Source organism: Ambystoma mexicanum, chromosome 6q (genome assembly GCF_040938575.1).
Source record: "Ambystoma mexicanum isolate Mex_15411 chromosome 6q, UKY_AmexF1_1, whole genome shotgun sequence".
NCBI lineage: Eukaryota > Metazoa > Chordata > Amphibia > Caudata > Ambystomatidae > Ambystoma > Ambystoma mexicanum.
In genome coordinates this window covers 916,091,068-916,113,978 of record NC_090937.1, presented here as the reverse complement: position 1 = coordinate 916,113,978, position 22,911 = coordinate 916,091,068, and the positions used below count along the sequence as shown (strand labels likewise).

Below are 22,911 nucleotides of genomic sequence, written 5' to 3'. Positions count from 1 at the left end.
CACACTGCATTCCGGCATCTGAAAGACAAAAGTTTACCAACTCTTTGCACGCTCCGGAGGCCTTCGGCGCTGCATCCCGCATCTGAAAGACAAAACAAGGTGCGTTTAAAGACATTGGGGAACTTTAATACTCACGTGCCATTACTCCTTTCCACATCTAATCCAGTGGGTATTCCGGCACCCTGCAGCCACTCCGAACTCGTACCTGCAAAATAAAAAGACAGTTAGAGCGCATAGTGAAGCAGGCAACAAGCGCTTACTTACGTGCTTCCAGGCGCTTCTATTCATCACACGGGCTCCATCTTCAACTCACTTCAGCCCGTCATCCGCCATCGCCGGAACCCTGCAAAACAAGAGACATCATTACTAAAGACTTTAAAGACATTTGAATGACTCGAAACTTACCGTTCGTGCAGTAAACGACGGACAGCAGTCCCCTGAAGTCAAGAGGCCTGCGCTACCTATCCAGTGAAGAAACTGGTTACAGCACCCTGCCCCGAGGCAGATGGAGAGCTCGGCATTCACTTACCTAAGACATCTTACTCTACACGTCAGCCATACAGTGCACAGAGGTCCAGCCCAAAGAGCCAACCGGGTGCTACACATCACCTTTGAAGATACGGTAGTCGCCCAGTCAAGACCGGCGCCTCTGCGAGAATCAGGTGAGCGTTACATCGTGTCTCCATTGGCCCCGTTACTTTATTCTTCCATTTCCGGGTGAATAGATTGTTAAATGATACCAAATCGGCACGGGCCACCACCAAGGAAGGCCTGTGGAGGGTCACCAGGGCACAGGTTCCTCCCCAATCTGGTGGCAGTGGGGCATACGCTCTTCTCCCGCAGGCCCAGCACATGTCCATCACTGCAGCAGTCCCTGTCTGCAACGCTGCAATGCTCGTCATCCTCTCACAGCCGGTGTTCATCCCCAGCACTAACGTCCCGTTTGCTCTGAAACAAACGCTGTGTGAGTGGCTTTATCTATATTGGACTGTGTTTTTCCATCTATCCAGTTTAAGGCATTAAGTTTTTATTCCATATTTTCCTACATTCTGCATTTATTGTCTTTACCAATTCCTTTTCAAATCCCACCGGCCCTTCTGCTCGGCACTGTACCAGCCCGCTTTCCCATTTTTCATTGCGATACACCGAACCTCAGATTTGCATTAGGGGCCTGGTGTGGTACCATGGTATATCATGTCCTATTGCACTCTTGCAGAATATTCTCTTGTGGGCAGTGATATCCTATTTTCCCCTCTATGCCCCTTCTGCGTTATATTCAAGTTTCAGGCGTTTGGTAGCTTCTCCCTGGGATACGCTTTCTAATTGCATATAGTTATCGGTGTACACCTCCGCTCCCTTATCTTTCCATTTTACTTCTACGGTATGCCCCTGAAATAGCCATCTGGTCTTGCAAAGGCATATGCATCAGACATCCCCGTTCCTCTACTGTCACTTATTGTGGCAATAATTGTTTTGGTGTCCCTGCAAGGTGTGGAATGAGTGAGCGCACACACAGCAGTTGTCATTAGTGCTCCCTCAACCCACCCTCTTCATCTCTCTGTACCACGTTTTCAGTGGCGATGTCCCCTCCCTGACTTAATAGCATTGTAAAAGCCTTCTATACTATACTCCTCTTAGTACGTGCCCCTTTTCACCACATGCAGCCGTGCTCATGCTACCCCTATGCAGTAGGAAGAAGGAGAAGACAAACACAGAGCAATCCAATCCCTACTATATTTACATCAGCGTTTGTTGTTCTTCCATTCCCTCTATTATTCTCTTGCAGATCTTCGCTTTCCTCTATGGGCCTGCGATAAAACCTTATTGCAGTACATAAAGTCAATGTTAACTGATTACTACTTCCCATTAGGTTACCCTCTCTTTCCGTTTCACTGCTGTTGTCTTTGCGAATGTCAGACAGATGGATCCATGCTCTTCGTTCCTTTATCTTCACTGCCATTGGGGTCGCGTAGACAACTTCAAAAGGGACCACAAAACATTTGCTCCTTCCACCTTCTGACCACATTGCGAGGAGAATTTGGTCGCAAGAATAAAGAGGCTGTGCCTGAGGAAAGTCCTCCTCCTTATGGGCACTTGTGAATTTTTCAACGCTGGTCGGCCGACATGTAGGTCGCTGAACCTGGTGGGAGATGTAGCGGAGAACATTCATCATTTCTGTCCGATATGCTTTAATTTGTCTCTGAGGATCTCCGCTCTGGGGTTAGCATCTGGCATTGAACCTGCAGGAGGGACATGCGCATGCTGTACCTTATCCGTTACAATTTCATGCAGTCAAGTGGTGATCCGCACCTGTTGAGTTACGAAGAGCGAGAAGCGAGGCAAGAAAGCCAATTTTGGCAGAGTAAAGAGGTTAGCTTCGCCAAATGTTCTTTTAGTAAGCCATTGAGCCGATCGACAATCCAGTTCGCTTGCGACCGGTACACTGTGCAGAGCTTATGTTTTATCCCCAAGAGAAGTGTAATATCATCCAAAAGGTCATTGGTCAAGTGCTGGCCACTATCCGACCATATCTCCTCACACAATCCCCATCTTGGAAACACCTCCCTCAACAAAAGTGTGGCCACAGATTTTGCGTGGTTTTTTTGCACAGCCTCAAGCCAACACGGGAATGGACAGACAACTATCATGTACCTATATGAAGAACATCTTTCTTGCATGTCAACATAGTCGATATGCATGTGCCGGAAGGGCCCTTCTGGACGACGTATTGTTCACCTTTATTGTTTTTAAAGTATGACCAGACAAAAATTGTTGAAAGGTTATGCAGTTCCCCATAAACTCTGCCACTTTCATGCAAATCTGGCACATACAACCCTCCATTCATTTCTGCCACTATGCTTTCTTTGGATGCATGGGCGGGGGAAGTGCAATTGTTCTAATGCTACACCTAATTATTGGGGCATCACAGGCTTCCCTGTGCTATTCTGTCACTAAATCAGGTCAGTGGGTGAGAGTGAACACCCACGGTGTATCCATAATTCTTCCTCTTTTGGTGCCTCTCCTTGCAGCTCTATAATTTGGACAATGGGTATTGTGTTGAAACTTTCCTCTCTCTCCCCGTCCCCCATCCACTTTCCTTTCTCCTGCCATGAGTGGTGCTCTTTTGTCAGCCCTTGGGTACCTTTAGGTAAATAAGCCGCTTATTTTGCTGCTCTGTCTGCCATTCCGTTTCCTAATGAGATTCTGTCTGGTTTTCCTGTGTGGGTGGCGCATTTTATTATTTCCACTTCTGGTACTTTAACTGTTTAAGCAGCTCTGCATGTTGTACAGGGGACCCGGCACTTCTTATGAACCCTCTCCTTTCACATTGTGCCAGTCCTGAACATATTGTGGTGACATAGGCGGAATCAGAAAAAATGTTAGCAGCATGTCCTTCCATCATGTTTAATGCACTGACCATTACCACTAACTGCTGCCTGTGCTGAATAGTGGGAGTGTAGTCGTCGTTGGGATGCCATTACATTTTCCCCATTTATGCTGCACCCCACCACTGCTACAGTATGCTTCCTTCCCATCTCCGGGTCTATATTCGTTGACCAGTCAATATAAACCATGTCTGCCCCCCCATTTCTTTTTCCTTTATCTGTATGTTTCCTTCCATTCCGTCCATGTGCGTTGCAAAATCATGTATGTAGTCCCGTCCTTTATAGGCTCTGCTATGAAGGTAGCTGGGTTGACCACAGAGCACCGCACCACTTCAATGGCTGGGTTAGTCAGTATTACCTCGTAACCGGATGCCCTCCAAGGTGCATTTTGACTTTGAGGGGGGGGAAAATAGCGAGTGTTCCACGTACAGTAATTCAGGACACACCATGGTTATTTTGCTGCCTTCTCTATTGCAAACGCTGCAGCCACGAGTGCTTGTTCGCATTGGGAAGTGCCCCTGCATCATTGGATCTAGAATACTGCTGTAATATGCCACAGGCTTGTGTCCCTGGGGTTTCTTTTGTACGAGGACCGCCGTATCACTGAGCCATCTGAATGTGAGAACAAGTAGAATTGGTCTCTGTAATTTGGGGTGGCCAGCAGTGGTGCGGGCCAGTGTTTCTTTTAACTCTGCAGTTCTCATCCATTTCTATTGTCCATTTTAGTTCCCTCCTCTCTTTCTGTGCCTCGTTAAGGCCCTGCAAGAGGGGTTTTGTGAATGTGGAATACTCCAACACCCATGCCTAGCAATAGTTGCATAGTCCCAGGAACTTCTGTGCCTCTTTCACAGTGCGTGGGCGAGCAGGGGAGTGAATTGCCTGTACCCTTTCTAGTGTTATCCTGCGCTCTTCAATGTATATTATCTGTCCCCGATACACCACCTCTTCCAGGCAATATTGAATTTGGCTTTGTCCACTTTGTATCCCTTATCTGCTAGCAATGTTAGAAGGTACATTGAATCTGAAGAAATTAATGAATGGAAATACAGGACTCTGCGCCAACAAATAAAGTTGATTTTATATCATAGTTACTGATTTATTAATCATCAAAAACCATTGAGCCCATAAATGATCACATGTTTCGGCTCCACTGAGCCTTTTTCAAATCCGGGCTACCCAAAATTATAGTATAGGACATACAATATATCATAGTCAAAGAACAATTTGTATGAGCGGCATTATAAAGTATAACATAATTCCAGTTTTCAAATATGACCAAAGAATGTGCATAATAGCATGAAAGAAATTAGACAGAAAAACAAGGATGGGCAAAAGGGAAGGATTCATGGGTGTACCAAAATAGACAAGCATATCATGATACATTATTATGTTTAGATATACAGAAAAAGAACACAAAAACAAAAGGAAAGAAAGAAGAACCCATTAGTAATCATTGATCTTAACCAAATTCTTCAGTGGTCCCTTGAGACAAACTGACAACTTAGTGCATGTCCTTACCCGAAATTGGATGTAACCACTTCTTATGACTTATGTCCATGTAGTAGTAACAGGGTAAAATCCCCAGTAACAATCTAAACAAAGAATGTAGGTAGGACAGGTAAATTATAATATTTGTCCATTTTGGAATATACATAAATTGTGTATGTCAAGGTTGCCGATGGCAACTACGCATTTTCACTCGTGCGAATAAATCCCGCCCTTCACCAATCGGGCAAAACAACTCTACTTAAAGGTCACAAACCATTTTTACTTTATTCAAAACAAATTAGTTTTATGAGCCATTGTAAGTTCCGTGGTAAAGACAATTGTAATTAACCATCATTATGTATCCAGATAAATGATCAACTACGTGACATAATAAAGTATTTCAAATATGGAAAGCACAACATATAACTTATTTTGTTGCTACTCCTCGCATCCGATAACAGTTGTCGAGTGCCATTAAAGCTAGATCCCATTGAAAAGTAAGCCCTAACATATGCGGTCCTCTCTTACCAATTCCTGGAACACAAACAGTCACACGCGTCGGCAGGTAAGCCGAGCGCTTACTAAGTATGCCTTCTTATACTGGGCGTCATCACTGTGCGCGGTTGCCACGGCGACGCAAGAAACGCGTCGTCATTGAAAACCGCATTCTATCCCCCGGCATTCTACAAATTACATGCACTGTGTAAATCAATGTTTTGAGTAAAGCCAGAAAAACTGACAAAGCATATATACGCTTCTCTTGACCAGATTTAAATTTGTTTAATAATTGAATAGTTACTATCACAATATTGATTGTTCATAATCACGGGCACTATTGCACCTAAAAACGAAAAAGTTGGTAAGCATTAAGCACAACATTCAAATGACAATGATGAACTGCCAATTATGATGGGGTATCCCTTTAAAGCACCCTGGGTTACATGTAACCTCATAATGTACGATGTGCCCTGTTCTTAATCAAGAATAGCAGTGAAAATTATTCGAGCTTGAGAAACCAGATTGCAATGTACTACATCTCACAAGAATGAAACCATTTCATTATCTGTATTAAGTCCTGTGTTTGTTGAATTAAAGTAACAAATTGCTCTTGCTTCCGCTTGTCGTAACGCCTTCACTCTGTCACCACCTCTTTTGTTCAAGGTTACTTGTTTGAGACCAATAAATCTAATTTAATAAAAACTACGGAAAAGTTATAGAGATGAACGTGATTACAGGGAAGATTGTGTGTATACATTCCAAACCAAGTATGCTTTAAGTTCAAAACCAATGTCTAAAAACTCAACCCCCAACACATCATCGGCCAGTTCTGATGCAGACTCAGATCAAGACAATCAAGCTAGTGCAAGTTCCAAATTAATTGAACAAAGAGGATATTTGAATCAGATCAAAAGATACAAGAAAGGGAATCGTAATTCCACCCAGAAAACAGTCCGCAGTGCAAGGAGAAGAGGAAGGATGGGGTGTAGAAAACGACGGCAACATAGGAATCTCACAAGCAAAAAAGAGACAAACCAGGGCCAGCTCCAAGGAGATGAGCACCAACAAATAACAGATGATCTTGTCCTCAATTTGTCTAAGACTATATCTCAAGAGGAAAGACTTCTTCTTAATAAGGGTTTATCCTTTGCACCCACATGTAACTTCAGTCTATTGGACGTACAAATCGATTTATTCAAATTTACTAGAAAATTGAAGTTAAAAAAATTTTTTGCAACTAAAGCACCGGGTGATTTCACACCTGAAGCGGCAAGAATACCGATTAGTGGTAAGTCGATTCAGGACATTGAAGATACGTATACATTGCGTTCATTGACCGAAGATGATCAATATCATGTATTTCACTTATTAGACGACCTCAAGATAAAATCTGATACTCTTACCACAAAGGAACTTAAAGTACGTTCAAAATTTATGCCACAGTTGGCATCTGACAACGTCATTGACACTTTTCAACAAGCAGTTTCACAAGATCTATATAATCTTAATTGCAAAAAACATAAGAATTGGATCACTAAGAACAACTTAACTAAATCAGAAAGGAAAGCACTTGTCTCGCTTAAATTGGACTCACGGACAGTAATCAAAGAGGCTGACAAGGGAGGCAATATTGTGCTAATGGATAGGGAGGACTATTTGGAAATGGCATCCAGACATCTAAATACTCCTGGGTGCTATGAATTAAGAACGGATGATTTTCGAAAATCAGCATTGGAACAAGTTGAAGCGCACATACTTAATTGGCATAGAAAAGGATTGATAACGGATGATGAACGCACTTATTTATGGATAAAAGAACCGGTAACTCCAACCATGTACTTCTTACCGAAAATACATAAGCCTTATGAAAGGATACCAGAGGGCTGCCCGATCATGAGTGGGATTGGGTGGGTTACAGAGAATATTTCGGAATACCTGGACCTATTATTCAAACCAAGGGCTATGTTACTTCATTCATATTTGCAAGATTCCACCAGCCTTATACGGAAGCTACAAAATTTTACTTGGCAGAGTACCTTCCTTCTAGCGACTCTAGATGTGAAGGCACTGTACACGTCTATTCAGCATAAATGGGCCATGATTGCAGTTGACTATACTTTCAGGCATGAATCAGCCTCGTATTACAACCATTTGAACATGATTAAAGAAATGTTACATCTCACGTTTGATCTCAATGTCTTTACCTTTGACAACAAGGTATACCAACAGACCAAGGGGGTAGCTATGGGTACTAAATATGCCCCAGCATTGGCGAATATCTTCATGGGGATGTTGGAAGACAAAGCAATATACACTGAATCATTTTTCATTGACAAAATCCAATTTTGGACAAGGTACATCGACGACGTTTTCTGCATCGTCGATAGTAGTACAGAGGAATTTTACGCATTTGTGGAAAGTTTAAATCTTAATTGTTTTGATATTCAATTTACTGGAGAATGTAACAAACATCGGATAAATTTTTTGGACTTGACAATATATTTGGAAGGCCAAGTACTACAAACAACTACATTCAGAAAACCAACTGAAGTCAACTCAATATTACATGCAAAGAGTTGTCATTTTCGACCAACTATTACCAATATACCATTGGGTGAATATATCAGAGCGAGACGAAATTGTAACAGTAACTTAAAATTTGAAGAGGAATGTAATTTGTTACGACGTTTCAGAAGAAGGGGATATGCCCAAAAAGATATAAGCAAAGCATATAAGAGAACCAAATTGATGCAGCAGCAGGATACTTTGAGACAGAGACAAGGGAGTAATTTGGAATCTAACATGCCAATTAGCTTCATCACTCAATATTGTTCAGACCACCAGAGATTACGTAAAATTTTGAACAAACATTGGTACTTGCTTAAATTGGACAGTCATATTGGTGATTTTGTGAGTGATCACCCACGTATTACTTTCAGAAGAGCAAATACACTTAAATCTATCCTTAGTCCATCATTATTACCGGACATTGATAGCACTACTCAAGGTACATGGTTATATAAGAAAGATTCTGGTTTCAGGAAATGTGGTGTCTGTCCACAATGTAAATATGCATATCAACGAACAACGGAATTCGAAGACAAAAATGGAAAACGTTGGATCATTAAACAAGGAATCAACTGCAAAACAACTTTTGTAGTATATGGTATCATCTGTGTCTGCCACAAACTATATATTGGTAGCACCAAGAGACAGTTGAGAGTTCGTATCCGTGAACATTTAGCCAAAATTGGCAGTCAAGACCCATCACTTCCGTTAGCTGAACATTGGCAAAAAACACATCAGTTACATCATAAATCGGAAATTAGATTTATTGGTCTCAAACAAGTAACCTTGAACAAAAGAGGTGGTGACAGAGTGAAGGCGTTACGACAAGCGGAAGCAAGAGCAATTTGTTACTTTAATTCGACAAACACAGGACTTAATACAGATAATGAAATGGTTTCATTCTTGTGAGATGTAGTACATTGCAATCTGGTTTCTCAAGCTCGAATAATTTTCACTGCTATTCTTGATTAAGAACAGGGCACATCATACATTATGAGGTTACATGTAACCCAGGGTGCTTTAAAGGGATACCCCATCATAATTGGCAGTTCATCATTGTCATTTGAATTTTGTGCTTAATGCTTACCAACTTTTTCGTTTTTAGGTGCAATAGTGCCCGTGATTATGAACAATCAATATTGTGATAGTAACTATTCAAGTATTTAACAAATTTAAATCGGGTCAAGAGAAGCGTACATATGCTTTGTCAGTTTTTCTGGCTTTACTCAAAACATTGATTTACACAGCGCATGTAATTTGTAGAATGCCGGGGGATAGAATGCGGTTTTCAATGACGACGCGTTTCTTGCGTCGCCGTGGCAACCGCGCACAGTGATGACGCCCAGTATAAGAAGGCATACTTAGTAAGCGCTCGGCTTACCTGCCGACGCGTGTGACTGTTTGTGTTCCAGGAATTGGTAAGAGAGGACCGCATATGTTAGGGCTTACTTTTCAATGGGATCTAGCTTTAATGGCACTCAACAACTGTTATCGGATGCGAGGAGTAGCAACAAAATAAGTTATATGTTGTGCTTTCCATATTTGAAATACTTTATTATGTCACGTAGTTGATCATTTATCTGGATACATAATGATGGTTAATTACAATTGTCTTTACCACGGAACTTACAATGGCTCATAAAACTAATTTGTTTTGAATAAAGTAAAAATGGTTTGTGACCTTTAAGTAGAGTTGTTTTGCCCGATTGGTGAAGGGCGGGATTTATTCGCACGAGTGAAAATGCGTAGTTGCCATCGGCAACCTTGACATACACAATTTATGTATATTCCAAATTGGACAAATATTATAATTTACCTGTCCTACCTACATTCTTTGTTTAGATTGTTACTGGGGATTTTACCCCGTTACTACTACATGGACATAAGTCATAAGAACTGGTTACATCCAATTTCGGGTAAGGACATTCACTAAGTTGTCAGTTTGTCTCAAGGGACCACTGAAGAATTTGGTTATATTATTCAATGAATTGAAGATCAATGATTACTAATGGGTTCTTCTTTCTTTCTTTTTGTTTTTGTGTTCTTTTTCTGTATATCTAAACATAATAATGTATCATGATATGCTTGTCTATTTTGGTACACCCATGAATCCTTCCCTTTTGCCCATCCTTGTTTTTCTGTCTAATTTCTTTCATGCTATTATGCACATTCTTTGGTCATGATATTTGAAAACTGGAATTATGTTATACTTTATAATGCCGCTCATACAAATTGTTCTTTGACTATGATATATTGTATGTCCTATATTATAATTTTGGGTAGCCCGGATTTGAAAAAGGCTCAGTGGAGCCGAAACATGTTATCATTTATGGGCTCAACGGTTTTTGATGATTAATAAATCAGTAACTATGATATAAAATCAACTTTATTTGTTGGCGCAGAGTCCTGTATTTCCATTAATTAATTTCTTCGGTGTATGGGACGGTTAGGCTTTTCACCGTCCTTATACAATTGACCTGCGACTTCACTGACCGGATTTTGAAACTTTTATCTTGTACGAATAACTATTGGGATTGTAAGGAGTCGCCCTTGTGGAGCAAGGTTCTTCAAAGCCACAGTTTTTCAGTACATTGAATCTGCTCTACACTCTTCCTCCATCTCACTGCATATTAACATATCTACGTACTGGATCACTGTGCTTGCCATTTGTACACTGCACAGGTCCATCTGGATCACCCTGTTCAAAATGTTAGGGGACTCGCAGTACCCCTTGGACAAACGCGCTGGAATCTGGTCCCACGATACGTGAACACAGTCAATTATCTTGAACCTGGGTGCAAAGTAATAGAAAAAAGGCGTTCAAGTCAAGTACTCCGCCTTTGTCTGGATGTTGCAAAATACTGTGGCTGGTTGCGGACCAAAGGAAATTTAGCTTCAACCACATTGTTTAGAGGGCGCAGATCCTAGATGAAATGCCATGACCCACCCTTTCATTTCTTTATTGGAATATATCACTGTGTTGCATGGCGATGAGGTCTGGCCTGGTTTCCATAGTGCATGCAGAGTAGAATATATTCCCTCATCTGCTTCTCTGGACAATGGGTATTGTTTTGCATGGTCAATAGTGTCCCTTCCTTTAGTTTTATATTCACTGCCCCCACTCCTTTCAGTACCTCTACATCATGGAGCTCCTTCGTCTATGATTTCTCTGGCACTTTTTTGAGAACCTCTTCGGTGCGTTTGTTCCCTTTTTGCCCTAGCTGCGTTAGTGTTGGTACCAGCTTTTCCATTACCTGAACTGGGCAAGGTATCTGTATTTGAAACACCATCTCTCCCTCATATTCCTAGTCAGAGAACAATTGTTCATCCGATACTCCTGCAATTGTCAGTGTATGCATAGCATTGTACGCCATTCCATGTTGTCATTATCTGTCCCATAAAGGATCATTTCTTTGCGTACCACTACTTCCTCTAGTTGTAATAGAACTGATGTCCCCTTCATGTCATCCTTGTGGCACTGCAGTCTGAACATAAATTCTGAAATCTGAACACCTTCCCATGTATCCCCAGGACCCATCCTCGCAAGGTCTTAAAACCGTACAGGAACAGGCTTGAAAAGGGCTGTGCTCGCAGAGTGCTCTATGCATACGCTACCAAAAAGAGTGTGGCCACACTTGTGCAATAAATACCTGGAGTTGTGCACACCATCCATTTCTCTGCAAATAATATTGTTGCGTTCATCTTGCTGAGTAAAACTCTTCCTACTATATTGATAGGAGTGTCATCAGAATACTGCAGTGGCGCTGCAATGTGTTGCGTCCCAATTGTTAGAGGTACATCTTTTGCAGCTGTAACTGTGACCACTGCCCCGAGAGAACTCCTGCGTATCCATCACCTTGTTTGATAGTGGGGATTCCCCTAACCCTGATGCAGGATTTGGTTGCTCCTGTGTCTAGAAGAAAGGGAAATTCTCTTGGTTCTATTTCACTGCTACATCAAGTTCCTCTTTGAGCTCGGCTAGGACTGGACACACTAGGGCTTTCTGTGGGCCCTCCTATTGTTGCGTGTTATTTAGTGAGAATGGGAAAGGATTTCCCCCTACAACGCTGACCCCGGTGTAGAGGTGCACTACCTTCTGCCCTAGCACCACTGCAGTTCCTGCTGTGGCAACGTGGGATGGTAGGACATGTGCTGTTGGTGGCGTGTTTCGGTGAGTGGGCAGAGGGAAATATCTGAAGATTGTGGGGGTTTTTTGCCAAATTTCAGATTGTGGCTTCGACACCCTAGGCCAAAATCTCTAGGTTGTCCACATGAGCAAAATCCCTCAAAATCTGCTCTGCCGAAAGACTTGGGGTTACCAGTGGTTTTGCCTTTTCCCTTTGCGCCCAGGTAGGTGCACCCACACGTGAGGTACCGTTTTCGTCGGGACACCTGTAGGAAAGTAGGACATGTGTTGTGTTTGCATGATTTTCATAAAATTTTCGAACATTTGCTGCTGCACTTTGACACCCAAATGTCACCTACATTTAATCGCTGCTTTAGGCACTGTACACTTTTGTAACCTGTGCAAGTCACCTATCCTTCAAAAGGTCTGCTTGTGCTCTTTCAAAAGATGTATGCACGGCCTTCCTCACCACATTTGTTTTCCTTACTTCCACATGCTAAGTCTATTTAGGCCGCAAGCATAAAAAAACCTGTGTACCATGGCTCAGTTTTTGGCTTGTGTTATTGCTTGTTTTGTGAAGTATTACGATAAATGTGTGATTTCCTGACTGGAAGAGTCGGGGGAATGTAGCGGGGCATTGCTTTTCTCAAAATTCACAGAAGCCATTGCCTTACCGGGCCAACCATGCCCAACACATACCTTTTTTTCTGTCATTTTTCCAATTTATCCCCAAACTATGTAATTTTTCCCTATAGGTTGTTGTCTGACCTGCGCAAATCACCCCTTCCGAAATTTGGAATTTTCTCTACTTTTCAGAAACGTATGCCTTTGTCTTCCCATTCAGCTTTCCTACCCTCCTCTTCAATTCCGTCCACGCATGCCCTATTGGGAAAAAAAGGCCAAAATCGCCTACCTCTCCTTGGCCGAGATATCTCATGTAACAAAAGGGTTACAAGGGATTGAATGGCGACATACCGAAATCACCAAATAAAGGCCTTGGCACTGGGGGACGGGGGACCCTTGCCAGTTAAGGGGTTAAAGGCCTATAAACAACTGTATATTGTAATGCTGCTCTGTCTCAGAGAGCTCTATGTATATCTCATTGCAGGCCTAGAGGACGCTCACATGCCTCCAGAGTCTAAGCTTTACTGCTCTGCTATACTACCTTGACTGGGTTTGGCTGGACGTTGGTGTGTTTCCTGTTCAGTGCGATAGGTTGGCCCCTCAAAATCCACTCCCTGGGTCGATTATGGAATATGTTTCCTGTTACCATGATCGGTTGGTCCCTCAGAATTCACTCTCAGGGTTGATTATGGAAATCCATTTTAACAAGAGTGTGGCATCTTTGATCCTTTTTACATCGGTCTGCCATGTTTGGAGGTGTCTACCACCCACTTCTGCTCTGGGGTCTTAACGGTGCAAATATCAAGCCCTCTGTTCTCTCTTGGATGTGGTCCTTTCTCTTACCGGACCTGGTCCATCCTCCTTTTACTTTTAGCCCTCATATTAGAGTGTAGGATTCTTTTCTGATCGCCTCTTTGCCCTCTTTTATTTAAAATCTACATCTAGCCTCTGGACAAACTACGCTGCTCCTTTGGCCTTAGTATTTTGTCACAAGGCTTTTCCTGCAAAAACAAACATGCTTTTATGTTTGGTATCCTGTACAGATTGTCGAATGCCCACACTCTCAATGGGGATGTGGGGGTTAGGGCGGCGGTGGTGGTTTTGGTGTTAGGGAGATTTCTCACACAAGTGCTTAATTCCCTCGACCTTAGAGCCCTCCAGCTCTTTTGCTATATTTTGGGGATTTGAACTTTTCATTTTCAATGTGTTTTACTTTTGTGTTCTTTGGTTATAGAGTTTTAAAACCACTCCATATGAATCATCTTTTTCTGTGGGTCACACAGCAACCTCAGTGCAGTGGCACAGGGGTGTCTTTCAGGCTCCCCAAGGTTTAAATACCCCCTCTGGGACCGACTATCGTCTCCCACAGCATGTAAAGTAAAAAATTGGCTTTACTAGTCTTTTTAAATTTACTGACCCAGCACACACTACCTTCCTATAGAGTGCTGGAGGGGTTGCCTAGCTTCCCCTGGGTCAAAACACTCAAATGTTACCTTTCCCTACTTTAAATGGCTGGTGGCAGTGGTGATTTTTCCCGACCGCTAACAATGGTAGCAAAAAAAATCGGGTCAGCCATGTTTTTCAATATGTTGCCCCCGACCTATCTGTAAAAACAGACTCCGTTCATCTTTTTTCACCACTTCTTTTAGGAAAAAGTCCTTCTTGTGTTTGTTTCTGCGCACCAAATCAGGTTTGATCCCTTTGTTCGTTGGCAGGCTTCAGTGCTGAAGCCCTCCTCTGGCGCCTGAGTGTCTGGGGTGGACAGGATGTGAGGGAGGTGCTCGAAAATCCCTGTGATTAGTCTGCTAGGCGACCCAAATGCACTGGCGTGATTGGCCGGCTGGTTGTCCGGAAAGGAACGCCACCCTGATGTGTGAGTGACAGCCAAGCTGGAATGAATGGGGAAAACTGTTTAAGAGCAGGTCTATGGGACTTGGAAAGCAGAGTCGACCACTGGAACGAAAGAACCGAAGACGAGCTGAAGGAAGAGGACTGCTGCAACTCCTGGACCAGTGAAGCCCTGCTGCAGGTCCAAATTGCCTGAAACTCCATCGACAGAGAAGCCCTTCAGGGTTAACTTCTTCCCTTGAGTTTGGCGGGAACAACCAACTCGCAATACACCTGGACACCGTCCCGATACTGGACGAATTTTCATCAGAGTGCTGTTGAAAACCGGATAGCCAGTGGGAAGGATACCAGCTCGTGTTCTTTAAGGCACTCACACCTTAAACTGACATTTTGCTAAGCGTTTGGCCTCATCCCTGGGCACTGCAGGAATCTCCAGACGTCCTCCTTCTCCCCACGACTGAAGCCCAGGAACAGCAAGGTCTGCTCAAACTGCCAGGAACAACTGCCTCAGCTACAGCTTTTCTTCAATAACAAGGTACTGTGCAAACGCGGTCTGGAAATATTTTCGACCATCGAGAACGTGCGTGAAACTTTCCTCAACTTCGAAGGCTTGTCCTTCCCTAAACATTTTTGCCTAGCCAAATTTTTCTAAAGTCTGTGGCAAAGACTTTACCGTTACTACCAGAACTGTGCTATCCAATACAAAGACTATGAACCATTGACTTTGGCCCAGGCGTATGAGATGAATTGCCGGTTGTAGTTACTGAAACCCTTTGCCCTGCCTGCGAATGCATTTGTGCTGTTGATTCGCATAACCTTGTCTTTTTAAGCCTTTATTAAGTAGCTGAAGTGCCATTTTGCTCCCACTTCAGTGGAGCTAAACTTGTTCATTTACTTACCGGTTTTGTATTTGTGGTTTATTAGTGTGTGATATTGAGCTGCTCTTGCTAGTGTAATGTTTTCTAACTGACCGCATAAATGTATATTCTTTTACCAAGAAGAGTAAGTGTATATTTGAATCACTGTATTTGTTGGACTTTGTGTAACTTGTTCTACTGCTCACTTAACAACTCTTGAGGTAGGTGTGGATGCTCAGCCATCGCTACCACTTTACTGTGTAGTACAGGCTTGTACCAAAGGTGAAATTGTGCTTACACTTGTAGTCCTAATTGCATGTAGTGTTCCCAAAGGCTACTGCAGGCGATTCTGCTTAACAGGGGGATGGGAGAATTTCACATTACTAATCATACAACACGTATAATTCTAGGTTGATCCATCGTTCCTGAGCTCCCAAAACTGTGTGTGGCACAATGTGTGTCTTCGGGGCCAAGTCATTATCAAGTCAGTTTTCGTTGCAGTGGTAATGCTCAGTTACAGACTGGAGTGACATCCTATGTCCAAGCCCACTGTAGCGCACTGGGTGCTGACGCAAGCAGGCATCAATAGTTTGTGCTGTGGTGATCACTCCGCAAGTGGCACAATGATGTTAGATCATTTCAGTTGACAGACTTTTTTATTTTAACATTTCTAGCTTAGACAAACATTTCGGACTGCTTTGTTAGTAGTAAGTAGGCTATGAACAAACCCAACCGATTGCCGACCTGATTGTATCTAACCAACTAGACTTTCTAGCCATAACAGAAACCTGGCTTCATGCAGCTGCAGGCACAACACCTGGCTTCATGCAGCTGCAGGCACAACTCTATAACTAGCTATACCAGAGAACTATACTATGACAAGATAGAGAAAACGCCAGAGGAAGCGGTATTGCCTTCATTACTAAAACTAAATTAGGAATAAGGATCCTCCCACAACTACTGTTCCCGTCAGAAGAGCTCCTTTCAATCAAACTATCTCTAGCAGCAACACGTACCATAACAATGCACCTCATCTAGAGGCCACCCAGCCCTACTTACACCTTTGAAGATGATATCACTTCACTTCTTACCATAAACACTAAACCTACTTCACAAATTATCTTACTCACAGACCTTAACTTAGATCTCAATGATGTAAATGATGATAATGCATCTACACTCGCTAATACCATCACTGAGTTAGGTTTCATTCACAGCATCAACTCACCAACACATACCAAAGGAAGAAACTTAATTGCGCTACAAAAATTACTTCCATTGAGCCTTGTGCCTGGTCTGATCATCACCCTCCTTCACCGTACGAGACACCTACCACCTGAACTTGCCGCTCCCTTTGGCTCTTACTAGAAACAAGCGTAATATAACAGTGGAGAATCTACTACCGCTTATCCATCGTATTACCTACTGTACATCCGCTAACCCGGACCCTTCAGTGCTAGTTGATCTCTACAATCACTCCATCAAACAAGCCATGGACGAAGTATCACCTCTAAAACTGCATAAAAGTAAACCTCAAGCCTACCTAAACTCTTGGTTCACCCCCAATCTTAAAGTACTACGGAATGAAAAAAGAAGTGCAGAGTCTGCATGGAAAAATAATCCCACAGTGGAGAACAAGGACAAATTCACTGACTAATACTGCAAATAGACATACATCTGAGATCCTTCAGACTAAAAGAGAAACATACAATGATAGAATTAACAAAGCAAACTAACACTCGAGAAATCTTCACCTTAAGAGAACTTGAGTCCCCCATTCCTCCTATGGAAGTACGTACACCAAGGACAAGTCTTGGTGTTCAAATATCCAAACTGCGCTCTCCGACAAAATGGATCTGCTACAAAATAAAATTACAACAAAAAACTAAACGTGACCTTTCGAGGGATTTCCCCCTGGCAAAGCCACAAACAGTGCAGCCTAAACCATCACCCATTTTAAATTCACCCCAGTCTCCATTCAGATGCCAAGGGGATACTTCCCGGTCACCAATAATTAAAAGAAGCAGCTAGGGAGCTAGCATCTTTTCATCACAACTGTTATAAACTCGTCCTTTGAGTCATGTACCGTACCAACTAACCTAAAAGACGCTTGGGTCTCCCCCACTATTGAAAAAGCCAAACCTTGACCCCAAATTCCCTACCAATTACAGATCTTAACTACTGGTCTATTTCTTCTGAAAATGTTAGACAGGGCGGCATATCTACAGATGCAAGCTTATCTGGAATCGAAATAACCTCCTTGGCCTCCGACAGTCTGGTTTTAGGCCTAAACATGGTACAGAAACAGCTCTAATTGACTTGAAAAATCAAATGGACAACATAAGGGACAATGGGAAAGTCACCCTCTCTCTTCTATTAGATCTCTCAGCTGCATTCGACTTAGTTAATCACAAAAGTCTTATGCAACCACCTAAAATCAGCAGCCCACTTCTCCACTAAAGCCACGGCTTGGACGCAATCCTTCTTGGATAACCGAACTATAAGAGTCTTCTCATCTACTGCATCAGCCAAGCTCACACCTATTACCAGTGGCGTACCACAGGGGTCATGTGTCTCTGCTACAATGTACAATATTTTCACCAAGCCTCTTTTCGACCTTGATAACCTGGGTGTCACCTACACTAACTATGCGGATGACACTCAGATTCTCATCCCCATTACAGTTAAGATATTGATTCAACCCTGCTTAATAAAGTCTATCTTGGCATCAGAGCATGGATGGCCACTCATGGCCTTTGTCTTAACGATGATAAGACAGAGCTCCTTCTCATCGGTTACACTATGAGACTAAACAAATTAAGCAACCAATTCAACTCATTCAACATTGACGGCAATATTACTTAAGTATCCAAAGAGGTAAAAACCTTGGGGTTCTAGATAGACTCAACCTGAACCCTAAAAAGACAAGTTAATGCCACAACCTCTGCCAAAGTTTACACTTGTCAGCGAATCAATGCGTGCAACCCGTTCCTCTCGACTTCAAGTTGCACTACCTTGGCCAGAGCTTTAAATCTGTCTAAAATGGACTACTGTAAAGCATTATACCTAGGGTCGAGTAAACATAATAGCATCAAATGGCAAATCTTGCAAAATAATGCTTTAAGAACCGCATTAAACATTCCCAGAACGCAGTACATTTCAAATACCATAAACATTATTAAATGGCTACCAGTCAGGGATAGAATTAAACTCAAATCCTTAAATCTTACTCACAAATGCCTCAGCAACTCAGCTCCTAAATATCTAGAAGACAAATTCTCAAAAAAGACCTCAGAACGTCCTACCAGAAACATACACTCACACTACCTAAGGGTTCATAGATATAACATCAAGAAAGCTGATGGTAGTAGTTTTCCTGCCATGGCAGCCAATTTGTGGAGCACCATGCACATAACCTTAAGATCAGAACAATCATTCCACAGCTTTAGATCTAAAATCAAAACCTGGATCCTCTCTCTTGATTGCTAGTTGTTTCAACACACCACACCTGTAAATACCTGCAATGTAATTTTGGAAATATGATGTGCTAGAATGTAAATGATCTACTGTATCAGCATCACCTTTCCTAATTTACATGATACCAAGTAATATGTGCCTTGACACCCCCTGTATTCTGTAAATATGTTGTGCTATGTAAATTATCTATTGCATATGTATCACTCCTTCCTACGTCCTGATTTATATATAACCTTGCAAAATGCACCCAGATACTTCCGGGTTAGGTGCGCTATATAAAAGAAAACGCTTGTCTCTGGTACAGACGTAGAACCAAGACTTTCCATAAGTCTTGAATCAATTAGTCAGGCAAGGATTACCCTTCCTTTAACAGAACGAATTTAGGTGGAATTACTTTTTTGTTTATGTTGCTTGCTTGGTTCCAATATTGTAGCACTCCATTTCTGTGGATATTGGCGATTTCTCATAGCGTATAATATACGATTGAGGTTCTAAATGTAAATTCACACTGCCCTCCCATTACAGCAATTATTGATTTTGTTTCCATTTAGGAAAAGCGACAAAGGCATCCTGAGTGGGTTGACTGGATATGGTGTGGTTTAAATGCCATGCAGGACCATGAGCAAGGTCTGGAAACAGCGTTCCACAATTGATCTTTGCAATTAATTACTATCTATGGGCAGGTTTAGTGGTTTTATTGTGGGTCTAGTGACATTTTTCCAACAAAGACAGGAAAGAGGAGAGCATTGTCTATATAGAGAAGCCAAGGTCAGTGATGGATGCACACACTGGGGAGCGGGGGGGGGGGGGCGGGGAAGGGTCAGGTGACCACTTTGTTTTCAAACTATAAATAGCGCTTGGAACCACACAAAAGGTATATGGTTTTAGAAGTTAATGGTTGCTGCAGGGGCTTCTTAGAAAAAATAATTTAAAAGGCTTGCCCTCATGCTTTTAATACAATCAAACAGTTAGAGTTACTGTAACGTTTATGAACCAAAATCTGAGGATGATCATATGATAAAGAAATTCACATTAATTTTCCGATATATAATCTATGTACTTGAACAAGAACAATATGAATACATTTGGTCACTGATGAAAAATAAAAAAAATCATAAAAAGTACAAACATCAATAAAAAAAAATCTAAAAAAAATAAAATCAGCTAGGATCATTCCCAAAAATAGGAAATTAATAGATGTGCCTTACCCGGAATAATTCACATCTCTGGGGTAGTTTAGCAAACGTAGTGCTTGTTCTAGCTTGCGAAGACATCCCTTCATGTCTCCCGTTGCCATTTTTCTTATAGTTTTTTGTGAAAAGGATAGGTATAACCTGCCGATTTTTGTCCTCTTAAAAAAAAAAAACATTAAAATGTCATTCATGTATAGGGAGGAAAAATATGAAAACTTATATGAAGACTCTTTCAAACAATTTATATACAATTACTTTTTATTAGAGTGATGCCCTACTGCTGTTTGTTTCAAACTGTATATAATGTACTTGCATTTCATGGAATAAGTATTTACCTGTAAAAGGGGGAATTGCAAATTAGTGTCCGACTCCAGGTGAGTGACCACTGATACAGATATCACACAATCTGAGTTACTCACAAAGCTATGACAACCCAATTCATCAGAACTTTCCAAACTAAAACATTATCATTGTGAGAAGTCCAACTGTTGAGCAAAGTAGATACTCAGATTAGGCATTGTTATGTAAAGGCTACACATGCACTACCTTGTTGCTTAGATAAATAGCTGTACAGCGTACAAAACCATTAATTCGCTGCCAAACACAATTTCTTCATGAAGTATGATTAAAAACATATTTTAGGAATTTTGAACAAGCAGAGCTTGTAGATGTAACTGGTTTGAGAGTGGTTTCCACATTTATGCAATATGTCTAAACTTTCACACAAAGCAACTACTTTTGAAAAAGTTAAGTGAGAAATAGAAAAGATACTGAATGCTGGTTTTAGAGCTACTAAGTCGAACTTAAAATGTTCAGAATTTGAGGCAATCAAGTCCCCGAAAAATTATTTTGATATTGTTATCAAATACAGAGATAAGGGCAGTGGTATTTTAATAATGGATGCAGACAAATAGGATAGTGAGGTATTTTGGTTACTTTCAGTTCCAGGACACTAAAGTACATCATAGACCACACATTGGCATAAAATAGGCGATTAAAGACCTCTCAGATGCAGCTTTGCATAGGGTAATTCTATCCCAAAAAACCTGATTTCATTCATTCATCTAAGGGTTGGACCCCACTGTTTTATATCCTTCCAAAAGATTCATAAGAGTATTACTAATCCTCCAGGTCAACAGATTGATAGTGCGGGTTACCTTTATCAGAGTATGTGAATTGGTTCATTAAACCATTAGACGATTAGAGAGGTGATCAATCTCGTGAATCATCAACCTTTTCATCTTACTGAACAGAACTGGTGAATATCGTTATTGAGTCTTTATATAGGAACATACTCCATCCAGGATAAGGCACTCCTGGCACTGAAAAGCACTTGATACTCATCCAGCACCATATTATGTTCCTATTAATTTCGACTTTTTAAAATACACCAGGGCTCCTTGGATACTCACAAAGGGCAGGTCAATCAAGATTTGATATAAACAAAATTCTCTTTGTGTACACAGAAGAATCAATAATTGTTTTTTTTAAAGTTTTTTTTGTTAAAGTCTATATATTTAACACATTTCGCCTATAAAATTCTTATTTCATTGGAGTGAGTATTTAGTAACTGCAGGGAGGACTGCCTCTATCAAAAATACATTTTTAATTAATGAAAAGAATAAATATCATAGGATTAGACAATACAGTTAAGTACAAGTGCTTCACTACATCAGACAATCCAAAATGTACAACGATACACATACATAACACTGCAGTTTGACAGTGCGCTTTGTGGTGGCAGATCATAAAACAATCTGTTCCAACAATTAATAATACAAAGTTGAAAAAACGTGGAGTACCTCAACTTACACCCACATTCTTCTAGTAGCCTGTACAAATAGTCAGGCCTCACATACATCATGTGTCAACTAGTATACTTGGAGACCACTTTTCACATATTGGATGACTTGATTCAATACTGCAATCTCTCTAGTTCTAAACATTCAGGGTATGTTAGTTTCAATTACTAGCCTACGAGCTGGTCTTCCGTCAGGACAGGGAAATAGTAGCAAAGTTCCACGGAGAGGCAAATCCAAATGAAGCCCACGGTACAAATAGACTGAACACAGTCACATGTGTGAGAAATCTGAGGGTATTCTCACTCCTATTCCCCCTGGACCTTTGCTCAGGTGGCCAGGGAAAGACCATCGCTCTTGGATCCCGACGCTGGGGCTGGAGAAACGAGGGAGGATCACATGGGTGGAGGGTCCTTGGAAGTGGGGTACACACAGGTGAGACAGGATATCCCCTTTTGCTGTGGAGGACCTACCTAACCCACCACCAAACTTTATGGGTTACTATAAAGCCGTTCCCATAATTTCCCCACATACGACACTTGACAGTCCTGAGACGAGCAAGAGGCGACTAAGAGTAGTGAACAATACTCCATTTCAACACTCACGTCTTGTGACGAATAAGATGCCTGCCAGAGTTAGGCATGTCCCTTTATAATCAAAGTCAGGCTGACCCAATTGAGAGAGCACACCTGCAACCTGTTAAGTGGTTGCAGTTGTATAAAATGAGAGGCAGAGAACACCAAAGAGAGGAACAAGGAGGGCTGTGGGGGAAGAGACCAGTAAGGGACCCGTGGAAAAAGGAGACAGCCGTGGTGGGACTGTAGAAGGAGCCAGGAAGCCGGCATATATCGCAGCGGACTTGCCAGACCCAGAAAGAGTGGACTGGGTCACTGCCTTAAGTCTGGGAGCCTCTGTGATATTGAGCGAGCAGCAGGAGCGGCGGAAAAGCCAGAAGAAGAAAGGACGCTGGCTGCTTCCATGAAGCAGCATTCAGATTGCCAGCGTGTAGAGGGAAGGACCCGGCAGATGAGCTGGGTTCGTAGCAGT

The 22,911-nt window shown here is 41.9% G+C and overlaps 1 protein-coding gene across 5 annotated transcripts in view; it reads right to left on the bottom strand.

Moving 5' to 3' along the window:
- CEP44 (centrosomal protein 44) overlaps nt 1-22,911 on the bottom strand; it is a 362,898-nt gene that overhangs the window by 311,213 nt on the left and 28,774 nt on the right. For all 5 annotated transcript variants that reach the window (XM_069631425.1, XM_069631427.1, XM_069631423.1 and 2 more), the window contains one exon: nt 20,081-20,223. In XM_069631425.1, coding sequence (XP_069487526.1) covers nt 20,081-20,169 — 89 coding nt within the window. In that variant the 5' untranslated portion in view covers nt 20,170-20,223. The remainder of the gene's footprint in view (nt 1-20,080; nt 20,224-22,911) is intronic.